Raw genomic sequence first — 23,691 nt, forward strand, 5'->3', positions numbered from 1 at the left:
AATAGATAAGAGAAACAGGATGCAGCCTCATAGAGTATAGATAAAACTAGACTTCAAAACAAAAAACCTGTTTTCTAATTCTGGCTTTTTACTAACTTGTGTATATGATCATCCCTACTCAATTATTTGATGCCTTGGTGTTCTCAAGTATCAAAGATGGTTAGAAGTACTGTAAAGATGAAGATGTACTCCTGAAATTAATACTTGCTTAGTCAAGTAAGATGGAGTTGTTACATAAGGATATTTCACACAACTTTCCACTCATAAAATTAACATCTGCTAAAATGGGGATTTGATAGGAAATCCCTTAATTTGCTTGAGAAACTATGTCCCATATCCAGTGGTCTATATAATAATCATAAATGGTTGAGATCCAACAAATATCCATCCTATCCACATCCAAACTCTCTAAGCAAAATCCTGGGTATACTAAAAATCTTTGAAGTTTCAACAGAAACTACATCAGAGTCTCATAAGGAAATTTCATTTAAAATGTATCCATTCCAGTCGGTCTCCAAAGTTTCATCATAAAATGAGTTCACTTTGGAGGTGAAAGGTGCCATTTAAGTATTAAGTTTTATTAACTTACTTCTTTGAATTTGTCATTAAAGCAGGTTAATACTCTTCTCTAGTTTATCCTAAGTATGGCTCACAGCTGGAAACTGTAACACCTTAATCAAGGTTTGTCTCACTTTCCACTGCTCAAAACAGGCACTGAGTCCTTAATATTAAAACAGTGACTTTATCACAGGTCAGGTTTTACTTGCCATAACTTTCTGGTAGAAGGAAATATATCCACTTGTCTGGACTAGTATTAAGAAGACATTGAGAAAATAAGGAACATTTTATGAGAAGAAATAATAGACTTGGATATTAACACTAAATGTTGTATTCAAATGGCATTTTATAATGTGTTCAAGTAAAACACTGTAATAAGAGAAAAACCACAAAACTTAGCATAAAGTCTAGCTTTATTTTTAAAAAGATTTTACAAGTCTGTCAATTTCAAATATACATAGGTAAATTATTCATATCTTTCATCAGATGAGGCTTCAATCCCTCTCAAAAAATATAAGTAAAAAATCTTTTCCCCACAAATATGTTTGCACTATATTGCTCAGCTTAGTTCTGAAATGTTCTCTTTATAAATACTTTAGCACAGCTGCTATGCTGATACTGTTGTTGTGCAACTACATATGGCTACAAGTTTACAAGTCTGCTTTACTTTAGTCAGCTCCCTAGCTCTGCTCCCAGGTCCAAATCTTATAAAGGAAGAATAAAGGTTAACTGGCCTGCCAGAAAAGCCCACTGAATGCATCCTGTAGTGCTCTGTGGCAAGCAAGAGAAGAAGTATAGCCTCCAGCAAGGTCCTGTGGAGAGGCAGCTCTGACGTGGTTTAAATACCTAAAAAACAAAACAAAAATGTAGCATTGATATAAAAAGCACATAAAATTGGTAACATTTTAAAAAGCGATGGTAAAGCTGTGGATGAAAAAGAGGCCACATACTAAACCTAACAAGTTCAGAGAGGCCTGCATGGCAGGCCTTACAAACTCAGATATCTAAAGTAACCACATAGGATAGTCTGAAATTAGAACTTCATAACTAAAAGCAAGGCATGGTGTGTAGTCCTGTCCTAGGCAGGTATCTTCCTTGACAAAGGTCAATCTTTACCTTACCTAAACCTGTCTATTGTCTTTTGCATTTATGATAACACTAGAGGCCCAATGCATGAAATTCATGCACGGGTAGGGTCCCTAGGCCTGGCCTGCGATCAGGGCAGATCATCCCCGGCTGACAGCAGCCGGCCCTGCCCCTAGCCACCAACGCTGCCGGTCGCCCTCCATTTGTGGGGCGACCAGAGGGGCGATTGGGGCCCTGTTTGCTCGCACCGGCCTTGGCCTGGTGCCACCCGCATCTGCCGCCACCCATCCCCAGTTCCCATTCCCCATCAGGCGATCGGAGCCTGCTGGCCAGGGTGAGGGACCAAGAGGTTGGCTGTTCCCACCCGCTCGCTGGCCCCGCCCCCACCGCTGGTCGCCCTCTGTATGTGGGGCGACCAGTGGGACGATTAGGGGCCCGCTCACTCGCACCCACCTTGGCCTGGCACCGCCCATGTCCGCTGCCACCCACCCACGGTTCCCCATCGGGCAATCGGGGCCTGCAGGCTGGGGGCAGCTCCTGCGTTGAGTGTCTGCCCCCTGGTGGTCAGTGCGCATCATAGCGACTGGTCATTCCGCTGTCCGGTCGAATTGCATATTACACTTTATATATATAGATAGGAATGTCAGGGTAATTTCTTTTTTCCATACTCCTCAGGGCACAATTTCCCATCAGAGCAGAGACCACAAGACCCTCTCATTGTTATTGTTATCCTGTTAATTGTCAACTGTTAACTATCCTTTACCCACTAATGTAAAAGAAGTATGTGTCTATTTGAGTTATTTTTATGCAATCCGAGATATCACTGGGCTTTGCTTTCCCCCACCTCCCTAATCTACCACCAATGGATTTCATGTAACTCCCCTTAGGCTGGCCTCCTCCTCTGATTGTAGTGTATAAAATAAGGTGCAAAACTGCCATCCTCTGGAGCATTTTCTCAATCCCTTGAGCTTTTTGCTTCCCAGCAATTGTCAGTTTGGCTCAAATAAACTCATAAAAATTCTTACAGGTTCGGACATTTCCTATGTTGACAAGCAGATTCAAATTTTAAAGAGGAATTCTGATTTGAAATGTACATCTGATGAGAGAAAAGCTCTCCTTTCAGATGAAGGTCAACCCCATGGTGAGGGACCATATGGGGAATGCTCTCTGCCAAATGCTGTACAGTACTTGGAACATCAAGTGCATAAAGATCTTTTTCTCAAAGTTCAATTTAAGTCTCAGTTAATTTTTGTCTGAGGGAGGAATATTTTTTCCTTAAATCATTGAGGTTTCTTTCAGCAGTCTGAGCTGCCAATCAATTATCATGTGCTTTCTTCTCAGGGGAAATAATCTGCCCTTGATAAGAATGAATGGTTCTCGCCCTAGCCAGTTTGGCTCAGTGGATAGAGCGTCGGCCTGCAGACTGAAAGGTCCCAGGTTCGATTCTGGTCAAGGGCATGTACCTTGGTTGTGGGCACATGCCCAGTAGCGAGTGTGCAGGATGCAGCTGAATCGATGTTTCTCTCTCATGGATGTTTCTAACTCTCTATCCCTCTCCCTTCCTCTCTGTAAAAAATCAATAAAATATATTTTTTAAAAAAAAGAATGAATGGTTCTCTCCAATTCTTCAAGATCTTTGGCTCGCTTTCTATAGGTCTCCAACTCTTCAGCTACATGGCTGATCTTTTCCACCTGCTTTAGAAAGTTTTTCCTTTTTCTCTCTAACAGGTAATTTTCTTCTGTTATTTTCCTAAGAAGTATGATTACATTTACTTGATACAGGTTAGCCATTACTTTAAGTTTGTGCTGAAGCTTTTGAGTCTCATTTTCAAGCTGTTCACTTTCTGACTGTAAAGATGCTTCTTCATTCTGAAGATTTTCAGTACACTCTATAAGCTCTTCTTTTGTTTTTTCTACTTCAGTTAATTGAGTGTATATTTGGTTTCTTTCTCCTTCAAGGGTTTTTTAAGAAGCCTTTAGCTTAGCAGGATGAATCAGCTTCTTCAAAGCTCCTTTTGGTTGATTATCTAAGAATGCACCATTTTATGAATCACTCTTCATTACCAATTCCAAGTTATCCCTTAAGTCTTCTAGCACAGCAGCCCACTCTTGCTGCAAGCATTCATTTCATCAGAGACTTGATCTGATTTTCATTATCACATAGAATTTGTTTTGCATATACTTTGGAGTCTTCAATGTTATTTTCTGTTTATTATGTTCACTCATTTTTTTCATTCTTCAGCTTCTTGTAAAAGCTGTTTCTGGCTTTCCTGAAGTTGGGAATTTTCACTCAAAGCATCTTACAGCTCTCTTAAGTCCTTCATTCGTTTGAAATATTTTGAAGGTTGCTTTGGCTTCAGCTACCTGTGATTTGAATGATTCTCATTCATCTTCCAAGGACTGGATCCTTTTTTGAAATATCCACCATCAATTCAAATTGCTCAGAATGTTTCGATTTCTCTCCCTTTAACTTTTTCTAGAAAGAGTATCACTTCCTCAAATGCAGATTTGGAAGAGTTCAGCTTTTTACAGATTGCCTCCAAACTTTAAGCTTCTGTTGACTCCTTCTCAAAGCTGGAATCCTTTAATGACTAAGCTGCATTCTGTCCAGAACTCAAACCCACACCGGGCAATGGCAACCAGACCACTACCGAGCTGTGTGTGCGGGGAGGGGGAAAGTGTGGGCGGGGCGGGGGGGAGGGGCGATGCTGGAGGACAAGGCGCCAGCAAGCCTCAAGTGTGCAAGCTATATGCTGGGGAGCCTTGGACCCTATGTTACAATTTGCGTCCCGAAGGTCCAAGCCAAGAGCCTGAGATTTTCCCTCTCCTCGCCACACACACCTCGGTTTAGTTTCCGCCAGGCCAAGCCAGGCACCTGCCAGAAGGCGGGACATGGTGAATTTATGCTACTACTTTAGCGAGGTTCACAGACATGTCCCGGCCTTTGCTCTTAAAGGGGCTGGCACTCTACCTGGCAAAGCTACTCCACTTTTCGAAGTCCAGGAACTCAGGGCTGAGAAAATGGGATTTGGCTCAGGCTCGCACTGTGCTATGGGCCACTCAGTCCAGATGACAAGGACTTTGGCCCAGGTCACACATGCCCCACCCCCCAAACACACACTCTACGGGGTGACCTTAAGGCTCCCCCTGGAGACCCCTCCATGCAGCCCGGTTGAGCGCTGCACACCGCACTCCTGGACCAGGGGCCAGCGCCAGCCCCAATCCACGGCGCTTTCTTCTTGCAGCCCTGTAAGAGCGCATGGATGCTCAGAGGAACCTGCCAGTCCGGGAAAACGGGTCGCACCATTTGTGGCAGGATTTTTGGCAATATTTTATAAGCCCTTCGGACCTATATTTAATTTATAGAGGATTTATTTATAATGATGAACCCTTAAAGCACAGAGCTTGGGACAATCGCAGCTTGTTTCTGTCTTCATTACAAAACCAAGGATTTTTGGTTTGACTGATTATGTTTATTTGGGCAAAGACACATTTACTTAAGTCTTCTTTTATGAATACTCTGCTGAGTTCTGCTCGCCATACTGTTTTTTCATTCGCTTTATATTAGTGTGATATTGCCTACTACCCTATGATAATTTATACTTTTTTTTTGGTTTTCTTTTAAAAAGGTTACTTTTGTTCGAATTTATTTGAAAGCATTCTTAGAGGTCATTTGTGGGAACAGCTTGGATGAAGATGGACCAATTGCCTGTCACTCTTTGTAAGTCCCCATGCAACTAATCTAATCCTTTATCGTTCATTACATTTTTTTAAAAACCTTCAAAGTTTTGGGCTTTCATCTCTATTTTTTATCCTTCCTATAATTAAAATATAATAAAATTGTAAGTGAAGAGTAAGTGTGCATACATGAATAAAAAGTTGTACTCACTGTCAAAAGGATATCAGAATAGAGAATGATCTTGGAAGATTGTTGTGTTATAGACATTTGCACACTGAACTCTATTCCTGTTATTAAGGAATTACAGATGGGGAAGGCTTATCTATTCAGCATTCACAGGGGTGGGCAAAAGTAAGTTTAATTCTAGTTATAATACAAATAAATAACACAATAGTTAATAATACAAGAATAAACTCTGTTTTGTGTACTCAACTGTAAACCTACTTTTGCCAACCCTGTATGTTCTGAAACAAATACATAAACAACTGAGAGAAGGAAGAGAACCTACTAGTAGTTTCAAAATTACAAAATATATTGTCTCCTTCTTTTACAGGAAAGGAAACCTTAGAAAATTTCATGTTAAAGAAATCTCTGAGACTGTGTCTGAGTTCAAAAGAATGTCCCAATTAGTAAATACAGTATCTTTATCTCATCCTTTAATTAGTATATATTTTATAATATACTTATTATGTTAGTATATTATGTGTATAATTATGTATTATATACTATTGATAAAGGTAGATAAACAGGCCTAAAAAAAATTGGAGAATCCTATCCAAAGAAGGGCAACTTGTTAGCATGACTATTATAAAAAAGTTTGGAGGTCATTGCTCAATAAATATTTATTTCTCTTTTCCTTCCACTTTCCCCTTTTCCTGATGAAGTAAAGGAGCTTCACCCACCTTAGAATTACGGGTAGGGCAAATGAATAAATCAGGCACCAGAACATTTTAATAACTTGGAAACTTTTCTACTCATTCCTTCAAACTTCCTGTGTGTCAAAGTCTTGATGCATGAGCAACTTATTATTTCTAACATAATAACAAGTCTGTTTTTCATTTGTATCCATGTTTAATAAGCTTGTGTGATTAAAAAAATATATGGCGATATAAGAGGCCAAATAGAAAAAGTGGTCAAAGTAAGACACGGTGTAAGCTCCTGGAATTGGCTGTAATTTATTCACATTGCCACAAATCAAGGTGTTAACTCAATCCTTTGCTTCTCTGCCAAGGGGAAAAGGGGAAAGTGGAAGGAAAAGAGAAATAAATATTTATTGAGCAATGACCTCCAAACTTTTTTATAATATATTTATAGCAGTAAAAAATATTTGAGCATGCATCCTCAAAATGTATATACTTATTTATAAATTATATACATTTAGTAGTATATAATACATAATTATACACATAATATACTAACATAATAAGTATATTATAAAATATATACTAATTAAAGGATGAGATAAAGATACTTAATAAAAGTTCCAATAATTCCTCCCTATATCCTATCTTACATATCCTGGTGGAATGAATCCCACTTTGGAAACTACTATTATTAAATCGTCATTGTCAAACTCTTGATAAAACTTTAGGTCCCACAGAATTTAAATAAGAATTCACCAAATCTACTGCATGGTCATAAAAATATCTGTTTATTGCCTCCCAGAACACAATAAAATGGAAAACTGTTAAGACTCTGATGCACGAGAAATGAGGTAAGTGTTAAATCACCTTAGAAAATCTAAAAATCAACCTGGCACAGCATAAAATCACTGGGAACTAAATAACTATCACGCAAGTAATAAGTGAATAATAGTTTTTACGAGTATCTTGGAAATGCAATGTTTTATTCCTGATATAAGTTTCCACCTAATTTTTTTTATCATTACTCCAGATAATGTATCAGACTTTATCCTTTCCTCAGACTCTCAAAAGAAAAGCATAGTCTTGGCTCCAACGGCTGTTCACTCATGGCAAAATTCAAGTACCACAGAGGAATGCCTGTCAACTTTCACAAGCCAACTATCATAAATGAGAACTGGTTTTCATCGTGGTAATGCAAACCACTATGCAACTAGCTGTTTTGATTCATCACATTTTGGTACAACTTGCTTCTGGGAAAGTTGAGTCATACCATCTCTGGCTTGGCAATTCAAGCATAAACCTGCAGTGTACATACAGCTTTTTATATGTTATCCTGAGAAACCTGAAACAGCTGCACTGCTGGCAGGAAAACACAGGACCACCAGTAAAATATCCAAAACAGTTGCATCTTTTAATTTATGACTGTGCACTGTTTCCATAAAAAGTATATAAAACAGTTCAACTTTTTATAGGTAAAATGTAATAAACAGTCATACTCGGTGATGCCATAAATGTGTAAAAAAAGTTTATTTAAAATGATTAATTAGTGTTTGAAAATAGTGTTTCTTGAACACAGTCTTAATCCAGCGCAATGAGCAAATATTTTTATATTTGAGTTATTAATGCTAAGTTGTAGATTCTCACTGCCCAAACCAAGTCAATTAAAATTTCTCTGCATAGCACTGAAGAAAATGCATTTCCCTTCTAGCAATCATTTACATGAAACATGTCTGTGAGAATGATTCTTTAAAGATCTGCCTATTTACATTGCTGTTTTTGATCTCTAGGGCTGCACAAAACCGTTACTGTTAAATATTTTAACCTATCCTCACCATGGTAACCCACATTAATTCCAATTTTCAAAAATAAAACATAGTTCATTCTGTTATTCAACTCTGGGCTTTATTTTCTAGGTACCTTAACTTAATGTTCTTAAACACTTTAATTATTGTGGTACACCAAAGTATTTTCAAGGATCTGCCACATTGAAACCACACAAAGAGAATTTTGTATTTTGCCTACTTTTTCACATTAATCCACATCTGTGTTATTTTAATTCTTTCATGACCGTTACAAGTACATCACTGAATAGGATTCCTGGGGTTTCTGGCAGAGGTCAGTATCATTTCATGTACACCTTTATACAACTGAATGAGGAAGAAGTCTTAGCCAAATTTATTTCCAAAAGTCAAGCTCAGTTGGATTTTGGAGCCCAGAGGTAATTGCTCTGACTATTTAGCCAATCCCAGGGCAGTATTTCTGTTTTTCATGGGTTTATTTTAAATACCTGTAAATCTTATAAGCAGAAACCAAGGAGGGGAAAAAAGAAGTTTGCTTATTTTGGTATCTATACCTTATTATACCTTATTTTTACTAAAAGCAGACTAAACTCAAAGATTTAAAAATCATACCTTTGATTATTTTCTTAATAAGGCTTTAAAAAAGTATGTTTTCAAAAGCATGTCTAAGATAATTCCTGTACAAAGGGTATCTTATGCCCTAACTTACACTCAGTCTAAAGTTGCCTTCCTTTGCCATTACCCATCAAAATCCCTTTCAAACAAACTTCGGAGAAGGGGGAGGAAAGGAGGCAATGGATCCTTAGAGGGGAGTAAGCTTTAGAAAACCACATTGAAGTTTGTTCCTGAACTTTGATTTCCTACACTGTCATTTTCTTCTGTTACATTTAGCAGCTTTTGCTCCCAAAGAAGGTGGTATAATTTACACTTAGCTTCAGAAAGACTTCATTTTCTCTGTTCTTTAACATAAGAGAGTTCCTCTGAGATTACTCTTTTACCATTTCCCTTCCTTTAAAAGCCCTATATTGACCATCTGGCTGAAGTCTTGGACTCAGCTCATTTTAGTGCTATTCAACAATGCTTTGAGTTCTGAGCGAGGGGCAGAGGGCAGGGTCGTCACTCAAGACCAAGAGGCAGTACTCTTCCCCTCCAGTCATAACCTCCCCATGAAAACCCTTAAAAAACTTTGGCTCCAGAGAATCAAAGAATCTTGGAATTTAAATTGAAATGAAAATGTGAAGTTCATGTTAGTTCCCTCTACCTCAAATTACCAGGCCCTATGGAGAGTTAAAAGAAAAAAAAATAGAGTTAAAAACTTGGACTGGTTTAAACTAAGAAAGGGAGTGAACTCTAGAGACTAAGATTTTATTTTTACAAGGTGGCCCATTTTTTAAAGTTTGCATTTAAAGCCATCATGCATTAAACAGACCAGTTCCAAGTAGTTCTGCCTCCTAGCCTACAAAATTTAAATATAAGTACCATTAAGAGAGATCAGCCATCTGATCTCAGCTGTCAAGATCAAGAGCTCTTGTAAGAAATTCAGCCAAAGCTATAAAAGATTTACATTAACAACCTGGAGTTTATCTCAATGAGATTTAAAAACAATCAGAGCAATAGTGTGCTCAGACAATTAACACTAAAGAGCAGAAATATTCTGAAAACCGAGGTTAGTGCTCAGGTATCCTAATTTAATCATGAGGTCAGAATAATGAACTATCTACAGAGGGAAATTGATCATCATATATTCTAAGACAAATGGGGAAAGCACTACATGTCAGAAATGTCCATAATTCTGAGGGCTGTTTGGTTATAAAAACATATGGCTTAATGAATTACAAGCAAAAACAGAACAAACTTCCACAAACAGTCATAATGTTTCTCTTGGCTTTATTATCTAGTTATCAAGTGAGAACACAACTTGAATAAACTAATTATTAAAGCTGTTTCAGATTTATACTACTACACTTGGTAATCAAGTGACCAATTATTTCAGACATTCAGACCATCAGAACACCAAAGCTCAGATATGGAAATTAAAAGCCACAGGATGCTCACTTAAGTCTTTCTGAACTATAACTGAAGTAAATAAACTGTGAGATTTATTGCTATCAAAGAATCCACTAGGTATTTTAGGAGAGGTAGCTACTACTGAAAGTTAATGAAACTATACAGCAAAAGGAATACTTCCTTGACTTGAGTGTGAACTATCAAACACATAGAAGAAAGAACTGTAATATATTCTATGAACAACTGGCAGTTGGTAGTTCTGGGTATCTCAATGGACAGACCTCTGAGAACAGATTCCATCAATTTAATACAGACAAATATAGGAATATCTCAGGAATCAGGTGTGGTGAGATAAATCTGAATAGAGCCATGAAAACAAAATCAAAAGATTTTTTATAAATCTTAAATATACTTCTCAAAATCAGATGTTTATCTCAGCAACAATTACATTTGGCTAATTTCAGTATTGTTCTTACATACTTAGATGAGAGTAAGCAGAAAAATGGTATAATGTTTTTACTTACTGATTCTTAAAACATTATGATACTCATTCCTATGAATTTATTGAAGATAATAACCAGGGGAGAGAGAAGGCAAAGTTTCATGAAAAATCTAAAAATAAATCACATTAGAGTCATATAAAAATAACCATATGTAGATATGTAGATATTGTATATCCCAGTGAGGGACAAGTGCCACTTCTGTGGTGGAAATAAAATAGGTATTATAAAAATAAATATCCTAGTTTCTAAATTTTTTTAACTTCCTTTAAAAATCTAGTGCCCAATTCTGGTTTGTCTAATGTAATTTTTTACTATGAAGTAAGTCCATGCTAACAGATGTGTGCCAAAAATTTCATCACATCTTTATAAAGGCAGGATGAGTAATTTTTCCCTAAGGGTGGGACAGGGAAAATGCAGGAATTCATATGTATGTGGCTCATTCATTCTTCAAAAAATAAAAATAAAATTACTGAGTACCTAATATGTGCCAGGTACTGAAGCAACCCTGAGAATAAAACAGCAAAGATTCCATGGACCTTGTTTTCCATGTTTTCATGGACCTTATAATTCAGCAAGGGGAAAAAAGATGTTAAATAATTAATATAATGAGAAAATCAGGGCTCTATGGGTTTGGATAAAAAGGGAAGCCAACATGAGCAAGTTTAGAAAAGGTCTCCCTAAGAAAATGATAGGTAAGTTTAGACCCAAAAGATGAGGAAGAGCCAGAGGAATAGAGCAGAGATCCAGCAGAAGAGCACATATGAAGCAGCAAGAAGCCATCGCACATACTGAGACATACAAAAAAGGTGTCTCCAGCTAAGGATGAAGCTAGAGATGTAGGCAGATAGAATCCAAAAGAAGGCCTATACAACCAATGTCACCCCAATAAATTCAATTTTATTTAAAGTCATTATAGGAATGTTTAAGAACTGTGAAATTTATTCACAGGCCAATGGAGAGCCATTGAAAAGTTATCGTTAGGAACCTGATCATTTAAATAAGCTAAGTATTTGGCTGCATCGTGGACTGGAAAAATGCAGTTGATTATAGAGAGACTCCTTATGACAGGGATTTTTAACCTTTTTCATTTCATGGCACACATAAATCAATTACTAAAATTCTACAGCACACCAAAAAATGTATTTTGCCAATCTGACCAAAAAATAGGTATAATTTGGATTCATTAACACAAACAGCTATTGTAGTAGCTGTTGTCATTTTTTTTAATTTGGCAATCTAAGGGAAAAGACGTCAGTGCCCCTGACTAAATAGTCAAGTAGTGCACAGAGAATAGTCACAACTGCAGCTGTCATTAATCCAGTCAATATTGGCATGAAAATACTGTTTGAACCATTCTTAGCTGACCTTGGTTTTAGCTAATATTACTACTTATAGCCACTAAGATTCCATATGGAGAAAACAAATTCAGTTTCGTTCCTTGTTCAATGGTAGCCAAGCACTCTCCAAAGTTTGCAAAAGGAAAACTCTTCTCATTGGTGTGGTTTTCTATTGATGGCAAACTCTCTAAACTAAAATAAACAACCTCAGTTTTCTGTCCCGCATCACTTCCCATCTTTCCCTGTACTACATAAATACATAAAGACATCATGGTTTAGCCCTAACCGGTTTGCTCAGTGGATAGTGCGTCGGCCTGTGGACTGAAGGGTCCCAGGTTTGATTCCGGTCAAGGGCATGTACCTTGGTTGCGGGCACACACCCAGTAGGGAGTGTGCAGGAGGCAGCTGATCGATGTTTCTCTCTCATTGGTGTTTCTAACTCTCTATCCTTCTCCCTCCCTCTCTGTAAAAAAATCAATAAAATATATATTTTTTAAAAAGACATCATGGTTTAGTAGAAAAGACAAAGATTTTGGAAATGGATACATTTGACTTTGAATCCCTCCCTCCTTGAACAATTTATTAACATTATGATTTGGACAGTGCTTTTTATTTTTCAAGCCTCAGTTTCCTTAACTGTAAAAGTAAGACAATAATACCTCATAGTATTTTTTAGAAGATTAAACGAGAAAAGATATGTAAAGCGTCTGGCATAGAACAGACATTCTATAAAGTGTAGTGTCCCTGTCCACCTTATGTATTCTCTTTGATACTATTACTACAAAACATGCTTTCATGATGAATAGGCTTTTCATAGCCCAAATTTCCAAAATATTTTACTTCTGCTAATTAGTATGTACCTCTCCTTTTCCAACTCTGTGACTTTCCTATCTATTCTTACATCTATTCCAACAATAATAATGTTGCCCTCTCTCTTCTGCCTTTTACTGTACCCCAAATATGAAGATCTAAGTAGAGATTGTTTCTGTGTTGTTTTTTTAAATTAGACAAAATATAAGGAGTAGACCTGCTTGTTAATCTTTTACCATAGGGTAACAGAGCAACCCAAGTACACCAATACCTACTTATTAAAAAACAAAAGGGAAAAATTTTACACACATTTATATATACACAAGCATATATGTACAGATCTATATTTCACAATCCTATGCATAGCTTAGTATATTTTTTCTTTTAAAAAATATCTTTTTATTGATTTCAGAGAGGAAGGGAGAGGGAGAAAAAGATAGAAACATCAATGATGAGAGAGAATCATTGACTGGCTGTCTCCTGCATGCCCCACACTGGGGATCGAGCCCGCAACCTGGGCATATGACCTGACCGAGAATCAAACCGTGACCTCCTGCTTCATAGTTCTATGCCAGGGGTGGGCAAACTTTTTGACTCGAGGGCCACAATGGGTTCTTAAACTGGACCGGAGGGCCAGAACAAAAGCATGGATGGAGTGTTTGTGTGAACTAATATAAATTCAAAGTAAACATCATTACATAAAAGGGTACGGTCTTTTTTTTTTAGTTTTATTCATTTCAAACGGGCCGGATCCGGCCCACGGGCCGTAGTTTGCCCATGGCTGGTCTATGCTCAACTACTGAGCCATGCCAGCTGGGTCCATAGCCTAGTATATTTTATTTCAAAAGTTAAGATGCTACATTATTTCCTCTCTCACTGTCTATCCTTCCTTTTATTCTTCATAACCAGTATTTTGATTCCTATCACCATTAAATGGCCATTTTTCTGTACTCACCCTCCTCTACCTCTCTAAAAATCTGGAGACAGCCAACAGCTGTGAAATGCTCTTAGCCTCTGGCTTCTATAACAATGCCTATAATCTGGGCCACACTTCTACCCTTTGACAAATGATTTTCCAAATTTCTCTTTTTCCACCTGCTTCCTAATTACTAGTTTTCCTTTTGGCTTACCTCCTCTTCTCCTACTCTTGACTCTATCTCTGAAATGTATGGCTTCATTTATCACCTCTGTTCTACTAAACCCTACAATTCTATCTTTTGTCCCTTTGCCCATCTTAGTTATAGCCCAGCATTTTTATCTGCTTGGGTGTCCCAATGGTACTGCAAATTTATTATTTTCATAACTCAACTCATCTTCCTTTACAAACCTACCCTCTCTGTGTACCTCTTAGTTTCTCTTAATAGTTTCAATGTACTCCTAGGGTCGTCTTGGAATCCTCTTTCTCCTGCACACCAATGAGAAACATACATCACACTCTCTCTCTACAGATATCTAATTCACGTCATCTTCTTTGCCACTATTGTTGTCTATTTCAGCTCTTTATAACCCCTTTCTTAGATTACTGTTAACTGTCTCTTAACTGATCCCCCTATGTACAGTATATTTTTTCTATTCCAACCTATTCATAGTTACTAAATTAATCTTAGGGCAAAGCGCTGCATCACTCTCACACAAATACATTGGCTCCCTGCAGTATGTAGAATAAAGTCCAAATTCCTTAGCCTATCATTCAAGGGCTACTGTACTTGATTCTAATCCACCTTTCCAAACATATTTCCCATTAGTCGTTTCCATGTACACTAAACTTAAGCCAAAGTCAATCATCAGGTTTTCAGTTATTTCTTATGAAAACATTGTAACTACATTTCATATCTTTGCTTATGGTGTTTCATATCTGGGAATGCCCGCACCATTGCCTATCTTCCAAAGCCTTAGTTCAAATGTCAGCCCCTCAACTTTAAACAGATACATGAACCGAGCTGGTATGACTTAGTGACCCAGCACTGACCCATGAACCAAGAGGTCCCTGTTCGATTCCCAGTCAGGGCACATGCCCGGGTTGCTGGCTCAATCCCCAGTGGGGGGCATGCAGGAGGAAGCCAATCGATGATGTTTCTCTTTCATTGATGTTTCTACCTCTCTATCCCTCTCCCTTCCTCTCTCTCTAAAAATCAATAAGGAAAATAAATAAATAAATAAATAAATAGAAACACGAGAAGCTCCCCTATGCAACACAAAATGTGATATGTGTGTATTATGTATTATATATATTACAACAAACAAAAACAATAAAATAAACAACTAACCTTAAAAGCAAGAAAACTTTCAGGTGCCAGAAATTATATGGGAACTCAAAATCAGAGCATGAGCAGAGGCTAAAGTTCAGAAAGGTACTGGGTACCAGTGATTCAACACCCATATGAGGGACAGGAGATGGGTCTCAGTCCTGTCAGAAGTAGGAACTGGGCTTGGCCCCTGCATATTAACCTAGATCTACAAAATGCTGTCCCATCTGTAAAACAACTTGTAGGAAATTTTGCTCACTTGCCTAGGGATAGTCACAAGAAAGTCTAGGAGTATGAGTAGAAAAGAAATCATAGAACTATCCCTTGGGGATACCGAAGGACTGTAGTTCAGTTTGAGGGAGTCAAAAATTATGCAGAAAGAAATAGGTGCCATAAGGCAAGGAAAGAGACAATATAAAAAGACAATTTAAAAAATCAAACAGCAATTCTGGGAATAAAAATCTCAATGGACATGTTAAGCAGTTGAAATTAGTGAGTTGGAAGATGTGAGAAAAAACACAAAGAATTTAGCAGAACTAAAAGACAGAAAATATGAAAGAACCATTAAAGGAGGTATTTCAGCAAGAAGGAAAATTAAACCCCAATGGGAAAAACAGAATACAAGGAACAAAGATGAGCCAAAACCACCACCATCACCATACACTGGTAACAAAAACAACAAGAAAAATGGAAGGAGGAAATCTAAGGTTAAGCATTCTATACTTTGTTTTGTTCAGAGGAAGAGAGATGTGACCTTTTGACTTTTGAAAATAATATTTGTTAATTCTGAGTGGCAGAATTATAGTTTTTATATTCTACTCTCTGTATTCCTCTATGTTTGAAATATTTAACAATAATTTAGATGCCACCTCCTCTGGATTGTCCAGGCAGAATTATTTCTTTCCTCCTCTGAATTTGCACAGTACTTTACCTCTCTTGTAAGTACCATGACTAAATGTTATACATTTCCTGTTAGATAAGTTTCTTGATAGCAAGATAAATATCTATTCACTAACAGCCATCACATTAAAAAAATAATAAATCATCCTAACTTGAAGCAGAGAGTATAGAATTTTAAAAGTAAATAAAAATTCTGAATGGCCAGGATAATAGATGGCAAATAAAAACACAGAGGATATGAAGAATTACCACCACAAACTATTAAGCTTGGCAGAGGATTGAAGGGAACACAAGTTGTACATCAGTCACTGAAGACAATGGGAAAGTTTCCTGGAAATTAGAAGATGCCTATAAAAATGACAGAGATATCGGGTATAACTTTATTTAAATTATAAATATTAGCATTTTTAATAGATATATTTAAAACTTGCTTTGAGATTTTATCCTATCTCATAAGCTGAACTCTGTGTGTTAACCAATTTTATACTCAAAAAGACATACTAAATGGAATATAGCTGTGAATGCAAAGAAAAACAAGAAATTCAAACAGAACTGGGCACACCCAAAGCTAGATATTTTGTAAGATATTTATTTTTCCATTCAAAGCACTTTCTCAAAAGCTCTATTTCACACATTGGAATCTGAATCATGTCAATAACTTATATAAATCTCTAAAGCAAACAATAACAAGCAAAGACAAAGTCAAGTGGATAAAATAACTGATGTTTTCTCTTAATTATGGAAAATTCTATTTTCCTGCAAGTAGAAACAAGTTCATAAAATATCTACTCAGGGGACGAGTGATCATAAGCAATAAAATATGAAAAAGCTCCAAGAGTTCTGGTTTAATGCATAACAATTTCAAGTTTTTAAAAAGCATTTTTAATACATAAGCCCACAGAAAACTTGCACTCTCTTCCAAGAGCAAACCACAGCATCACTTTGGGGGAAAGAAAATCTATGCCCATTATCATTAAGTAATGTGCTAATGCAATCAATTTTATTAAAAAAATGTAGCTTTTTCTGGAACAGAATACTTTAATAGATTAGTGTTAGTTGGTTACATATCATCTGAACCAAAAACTTCATATGTAAAGAAAATATTTTCCTCTTACTTAAAAAATTATAGCATCATTTTCAGTATTCTCTTTTGCTTCCCAACTACATTTTCTGGCAATGCATTATGACTCTGCATATGCTGGTATAATGTTTTAATTAAAAACACATTCTAATCATTTACATATGACTTATTTTTGAAAGTCAAAAGTTTTAAAAGTTTAATTCAATTTTTTAAAATGTTTAATTTAAACCTATGTTTCTTATTTCATCACTTTTAAAGGATAAAGGAAAGAAAAAACATACTATTTTCTTGAATTCCATCTTATGGTAGAAAAATTATTTCCAAAATAATTAAAATAAGCCAATAAATAAAATCAAACCGTGACTTGCTGGTTCATGGGTCAATGCTCAACCACTGGGCAATACCAGCCTGATACATAGTGTTCTTATTTATATATCATACTTGGGGTGAATCTGCCACAGTGAGTTAACAAAAGTTTAAAAAAAAAATCCAAACTAAGATTACTTTGATATATTTTGTTCCTAATTGGCCTCCATTTGTAAAAACTAATGTTTTATGGAACAAAAATAGGATTTGCTTGAAATGATATAAAATAAATACCAAGGAGGTAAATCACATCCTTAAAGATACACTTCAGATTAATCCTACAGGTGTTTACTGAAAATAAATTTTAAATGTTTTATAAAATAAATGAGAAGAACAGTAGGTAGAGACTGTATACACAGTACAATAATGGAAGTAATTCAGAATGCTAAAACTGAGAGAGGACATTATAATGAAATTATCTTATCCCAGGCCCACACCAAGACACATCATAATTAAAATGGCAAAGGTTAAAGACAAAAAGAGAGTCTTAAAAGCAGCAAGAGAAAGACAGTTACCTACAGGGGAGCTTCCCATAAGATTGTCAGCTAATTTCTCAACAGAAACTTTTCAGGCCAGAAGGAACTGGCACGAAATATTCAAAGTGATGAAAAGCAAGGACCTACCAAGATTACTTTAGCAAGCCTATCATTTAAAACTGAAGGAAAAATAAAGAGCTTCCCAAACAAGAAAAAGCTAACAGGGTTCATCACCACCAAACCAGTATTACAAGAAATGTTAGAGGGACTTCTTTAATAAGAAAAAAATAATCTTATCCCACCGCCTCATAAACAGATAAAGCAGCTGACACCCAGATAGGTTAAAAAATTTTATCTTCTTGGAAAGAATCCATTTATTCAATTAACACATCTGAAACACTTGCTATACTATATACCAGTATTGTGCTAGGTGCTAAATGAGAAGATAGTCCCTGTTCCCAAGGAGCTCAAAGTCAAGTGTAAAAGAAGACATGAAAATAAACAATTTTTAAGTATAAGAAAACTGGAGAAGACAAGAGAGTGCTTGCAGAAAACATAGTTCATAAGTTGGTATATGAAGGGAGAACAATAATTTTCAGATACATAAAGAGGCAAAGAGGGTATCCAAAAAGGGGAAAAGCACAAAATGTCTGTAGGCCTGAGAGAACATGGTGTATTCTGAGTGTCAAATTGAAGGGCCCTCTGTATGCCTTGAATATTTTTTAAAATAAATAATGGGTACTCATGAAAAATGTTAATGGGTGAGTAATGTAATCTGACCTGAATTTTATAAATCTTTGTATGAAAAATAGACTGGAGAAAGAGAGGGTGAAAAGAGAGGCAAAGAAAAGGATTATGAGTGCCTCTAGGGGTTATGACCCTAAGGATCTTAACTGTCTAATTATATGTAAGATAGCAGCAAGAAAATAAGTCTTTTAACAACTCCCAAGTCTGGGACATAGAAGACTGGCTGGATTAGGAAGTTTCACCACAACAGAATATACAGTAGTTAGAAAAGTTTTCACAAAGAAGGAATAGAGGTACTTGTCTGACACAGGTAGAAAAATAGAAATTTTCAAGATCCAGCTGGAAATATGAGTTTAAAACAAATAAATACAGGCTTGGGATTTAATATAAATCACTTTACCTTTTAAATTGCCTTTCTCAGTTCTAAGTAAATGCCTTTAGGGCATTATAAGGGCAGAAAGGAAAGGGGGACAAACTAGACTTATCACCCACTGTATCAGAGTAGTTATGCTTTCATCTTTTGGGGTCCTAGAAAGATCTATTTTTTAAATAGTCTGTTTCTTTTAAAAGTTTGAAAATTATTATAATATAGCTTTAGAATCAAACAGATATGGTGTTAAATCCTGACTACTCCCTCTTCTCTAACAGAGAAGATCTGAAAAAGAGGTGGAGACCAACTTGATGGTGTAACATCCCTGAGTTGAAGGTCAAAGTAGACCACACAAGACAGATGGCAGGAGTAGCTTCAGGTAAAGGATAACCCTTCTGCGTGTAAGGACGGACAGAGGATCTAACAATGTGTACAAACAGACAAGTTTATAGTTGGGGCTGACTTTTGAGGGAATACATTCATACTTATATTTTCTTTGTATAGTGGGTTAATAGGTTAGCTGCTGAGTCTGAAAGAGGGAATGTAGAAGATTTGAGAAACCCATTGTGGGAAAAGAGAGATAAACCAACCATGGGTTTGTGCAAAATGATTGCTGAGTGGCGCCAAATACACTCAGTTGTATGATTTTCTCAGGCTGTACTCAGCAGAAACCACATAACAATTCATATAGTTAAAAAATATTTCCAATTACTCTTTGTATGTAAGTGCCATATACACTGAGTGGCCAGATTATTATGGCCACCTGACGTTTGTAGGCAAATTAGCTATAATTTCACGCTGAAGTTGCTACAGGGCCAGACTATTATAAATACGGAAGCAGGTTGTTTACCACGACAGAAGTGATTTTTTTTTCTGAAGATATGGGTAAACAACGTGATTTAACAGCCTTTGAACGTGGGATATATTTGAACGTGAGTGGCCAGATTATTATGACCACCTGACGTTTGTAGGCAAATTAGCCGTACACTGCATCATATGGGATATGGAAGCCGAAGCCCTGTTCAAACACCTTTACTGTCTGCGGTTACCAAGATAAAACGTCTCCAATTCGCACTGGAACACAAGGATTGGACAGTTGAGCATTGGAAAAAAGTCATGTGGTCCGATGAATCACGTTTCCAGTTGCATCATGCAGATGGCAGAGTGAGAATTTGGTGGAAACAGCATGAAAGCTTGCACCCCACATGCATGAGTACAACCCTTCAAGCTGGTGGAGGCAGTGTTATGGTTTGGGGCATGTTTTCCTGGCATGATTTGGGCCCTTTAATTCATGTGGATAGCACAACATACCTAAGTTGATCAAATTCATCCTATCATGTTGATGGCATATCCCAGTGGAGATGGCTTCTTCCAACAAGATAATGCACCATGCCACGATGTTCATATTGTGCAGGAGTGGTTTCAAGAACATGAGGGAGACTTTACCTTGCTTAGGTGGCCCCCACAATCACCAGATCTCAATCTAATTGAGCATTTGTGGGACGAAGTTAAAAGAGCCATCAGGCAGCTGGTTCCACAACCATCAAATCTCACAGAACTAGACAGTGCTATTCATCAGGCATGGTGTCAGATTCCTCGCATCACCTTTCAACATCTCGTGGAGTCAATGCCAAGAAGAATCACTGCAGTATTAAAGGCAAAAGGTGGCCCAACGAAGTACTGATGGGGTGGTCATAATAATCTGGCCACTCAGTGTATGTACGTATATGTATGTATGTATGTATGTATGTATGTACGTGTGTGTGTTGTGTATGTGTGTGTGTGTGTATATATATCTCCTATCTAATAATAGACAAATAGGGTAATTAACAGTATCTCCGCTATGCTTCCCATTGGCTAATCAGGGCGATATGCAAAATAACTGCCAACCAAGATGGCGGCCGGCAGCCATGCAGCTGAAGTGAACATGAGGCTTGCTTGCTCCAGTGATGGAGGAAGCCAAGGTTCCCCGCCTGTCGCATCCCGGCTCTGAGCTCCTGAAGCAACAGCTCCAAAAGCAACAACGTTTCAATTATAGAAGCTAAACAAACCCAGATACCTGCTTTCAGCCAACCAGGGCCTCAGAGCTGGAGCCGGGCCTCAGAGCTGGAGCTGGCTCTCAGCTCCAGTGACAGCTATAGAAGGTAAATAAATCCCAGAATAAAAAGAAAAAGAAAAAAAGGAGAGGCTGGGAGCTTCAGTCGCCCGCCAACCTGAAAACAGCCCTCAGCCCCTCACCCAGACTGGCCAGGCACCCCAGTGGGGATCCCCACCCTGAAGGGGGTGTGACCAGCTGCAAACAGCATTCAGCCCTTCACCCAGGCTGGTCAGGCACCCAAGCGGGACCCCCACCCTGATCCGAGACACCCTTCAGGGCAAACCAGCTGGCCCACACCCGTGCACCAGGCCTCTATCCTATATAGTAAAAGGGTAATATGCAAACTGACCCTAACAGCAGAAAGACTGGGAATGACTGGTCACTATGACACACACTGACCACCAGGGGGCAGACGCTCAATGCAGGAGCTGCCCTCTGGTGGTCAGTGTGCTCTCACAGGGGGGAGCTCTGCTCAGCCACAAGCCAGGCTGATGGCTGCCAGTACAGCGATGGTGGTGGGAGCCTCTCCTTCCTCCTCAGCAGCGCTAAGGATGTCCGACTGCAGCTTAGGTCTGCTCCCCGCTGGCAAGTGGACATCCTCGGAGGCCTGCCAGGCTGCCAGAGGGATGTCTGATTGCCATCGTAGGCCCAATCCCCCGGGGAGCAGGCCTAAGCCAGGAAGTGGTCATCCCCTGAGGGGTCCCAGACTGCGAGAGGGCACAGGCCGGGCTGAGGGGACCCCCACCCCCCAAGTGCAGAAATTTTTGTGCACTGGGCCTCTAGTATATATATATAATCATATATATCCCACATTCAAAGGCTGTTAAATCACATTGTTTACCCATATCTTCAGGAAAAAATCACTTCTACTGTCGTAAACGATCTGCTTCCCTATTTATAATTGTCTGGCCCTCTAGCAACTTAAGCACGAAATTACAGCTAATTTGCCTACAAACATCAGGTGGTCATAATAATCTCGCCACTCAATGTATTAGCACAATATAATTAAAGTACTAAAATTACTCATGTGATCTTGATTCATAAAAAATAAAGTATGTGCTTATAAAGGAATTTTACGAAGATCCCAATGGCTTATGCCCTTCTTGTCTTGTGGTTACAGAGAAGAATGACAAAAGATTTATTCAGCCTCAGGTCTGGGCACATATTGTGAAGTGTTTCTTATAAGAAATCCATTTTGTATTCAAGTTTATTCCAAATAAAAACAAAGAATACACATAATGTTAGAATTCCTTCATATGGAGACTCCATCTTTTTCCTGGCAAAGAGTTCTGGATAGAGGCCAACGTACTGTACCTGGCTTCTCTCTTAAATAAGAAGTTTTTTCCATGACTCAGAAGATGAATTTTTTAAAAAGGAAATGCTACCTGTGTCTCTAGAAAAGATTTCTGAACACAATAGGAGTCTATAATTTTGGAAATATCCTTACACCTACAGAAGTTTACCTTGCACAAGAAAGCATTGCTGAGACTTGATGAGTGAAAAGCACTTGGGCCCACATGATGATAGTAAGTGGTTCTTAGGAACTTTGAAATTCTGATTAATGTCTTCATATTCTCTGCTTAATTGCACTGACTGAATTTTTCATTAGGTGGTCAAACAGTTATTTTATTGGCTTTGGAAAACTGTTAAAGTCATATTTACAATAAGAATTTTCTAAACATTTATTTCCTCACAGTGAACAAAGACTTAACACTCCTTAATAGCTATGTTTGCATGAAAACTCCTTGAATTCTCATTATTTATTTTCCTATGAATAGTTAAGACAATAAAATGGTTCTCATTACTAGCCAGAAAACTAGAGATAATTTCTCATAGAAAATTATTAGTTCTAGAAACTAAAATGGAAGTGCCTGGCTTATCAGAACTTGGACAATGTGTAGTTTTATAATTCTTATGGAATTTTATAATTTTTAAGGCATTAGGAGGAAATCAGCTTTTATGCTAGTATAAACCAATATATTTGCAAACTTATGTTGGCTAATTTGGGCAAACATTTTAGATACCACCTATAAACAAGAAACTAAAGATCTCATATTTAATGCTTTAAAAATAGCATAGCATAAAGAAAACAGAAGATTAAGAATGATCTCTAAAACGCAGAAAACTGAGGTACAGCATTTTCATCAATTTATGCTTTAATGCTCTAGGTAATTGGCAATGTTTAAACTTAGATTTGATTACAAAAGAGTGAAAGGAATTTGACAATGTGAGTTTTCCCCTAGTGTGCTTCTTTTCTTTCTTTGCTCAAGGGCAAGCATTTTAGTCTGTAGTGATGCAAAAATATGCATGTTCTGCTGTAACCATAATTTGCTGACAAAATATATAGAACAGAGAATAGGTTCAGAGCTTGCAGTTTAACTTACTTCTACTCCATGGTTTTGATGAGTCATATTTCAATGACAAAAGAAAATAAGCCATTGATAAGGTTCAGGTCAACAGATTATATAATCAGATTAACTGTATACAAATACTTTTCATGTTTCTATTCTTATTTGGTTTTCATAAAAACCCATTGAAGGAGGAAAGAAGGGAGGAAAGAAGATTAACCTCAATTTCTAAAGAGCAAGTCATGGCTCAGAGAAGTTAAATATGGCCAAGGTAATGTCACCTCCACTTACCAGGAGAGGGTAATAGAAACATGAGTAAGACCATCTAGAAAGTGATTACATATGGTGGTCAAGAAGACAAAAATGAATTACAGATATGAATGAGGGACCAGAACATTAGGAAAATGGTAGAGAAGG

At 37.5% G+C, this 23,691-nt stretch overlaps 1 protein-coding gene and 1 pseudogene across 2 annotated transcripts in view; both read right to left on the minus strand.

Annotated features, from left to right (window-relative positions):
* Positions 1 to 953: 953 nt before the first annotated feature.
* The window catches only part of MNAT1 (MNAT1, CDK activating kinase assembly factor), a 200,637-nt gene continuing 177,899 nt past the window's right edge, over positions 954 to 23,691 (minus strand). For both annotated transcript variants that reach the window (XM_023759913.1, XM_006096036.3), the window contains one exon: positions 954 to 1,404. In XM_023759913.1, the coding sequence (XP_023615681.1) occupies positions 1,264 to 1,404 (141 nt within the window). In that variant the 3' untranslated portion in view covers positions 954 to 1,263. The remainder of the gene's footprint in view (positions 1,405 to 23,691) is intronic.
* Positions 2,208 to 5,590, minus strand: LOC111827449 (annotated as a pseudogene).

The sequence above is a fragment of the Myotis lucifugus genome, unplaced genomic scaffold, assembly GCF_000147115.1.
Source record: "Myotis lucifugus unplaced genomic scaffold, Myoluc2.0 scaffold_166, whole genome shotgun sequence".
Taxonomy (NCBI): domain Eukaryota; kingdom Metazoa; phylum Chordata; class Mammalia; order Chiroptera; family Vespertilionidae; genus Myotis; species Myotis lucifugus.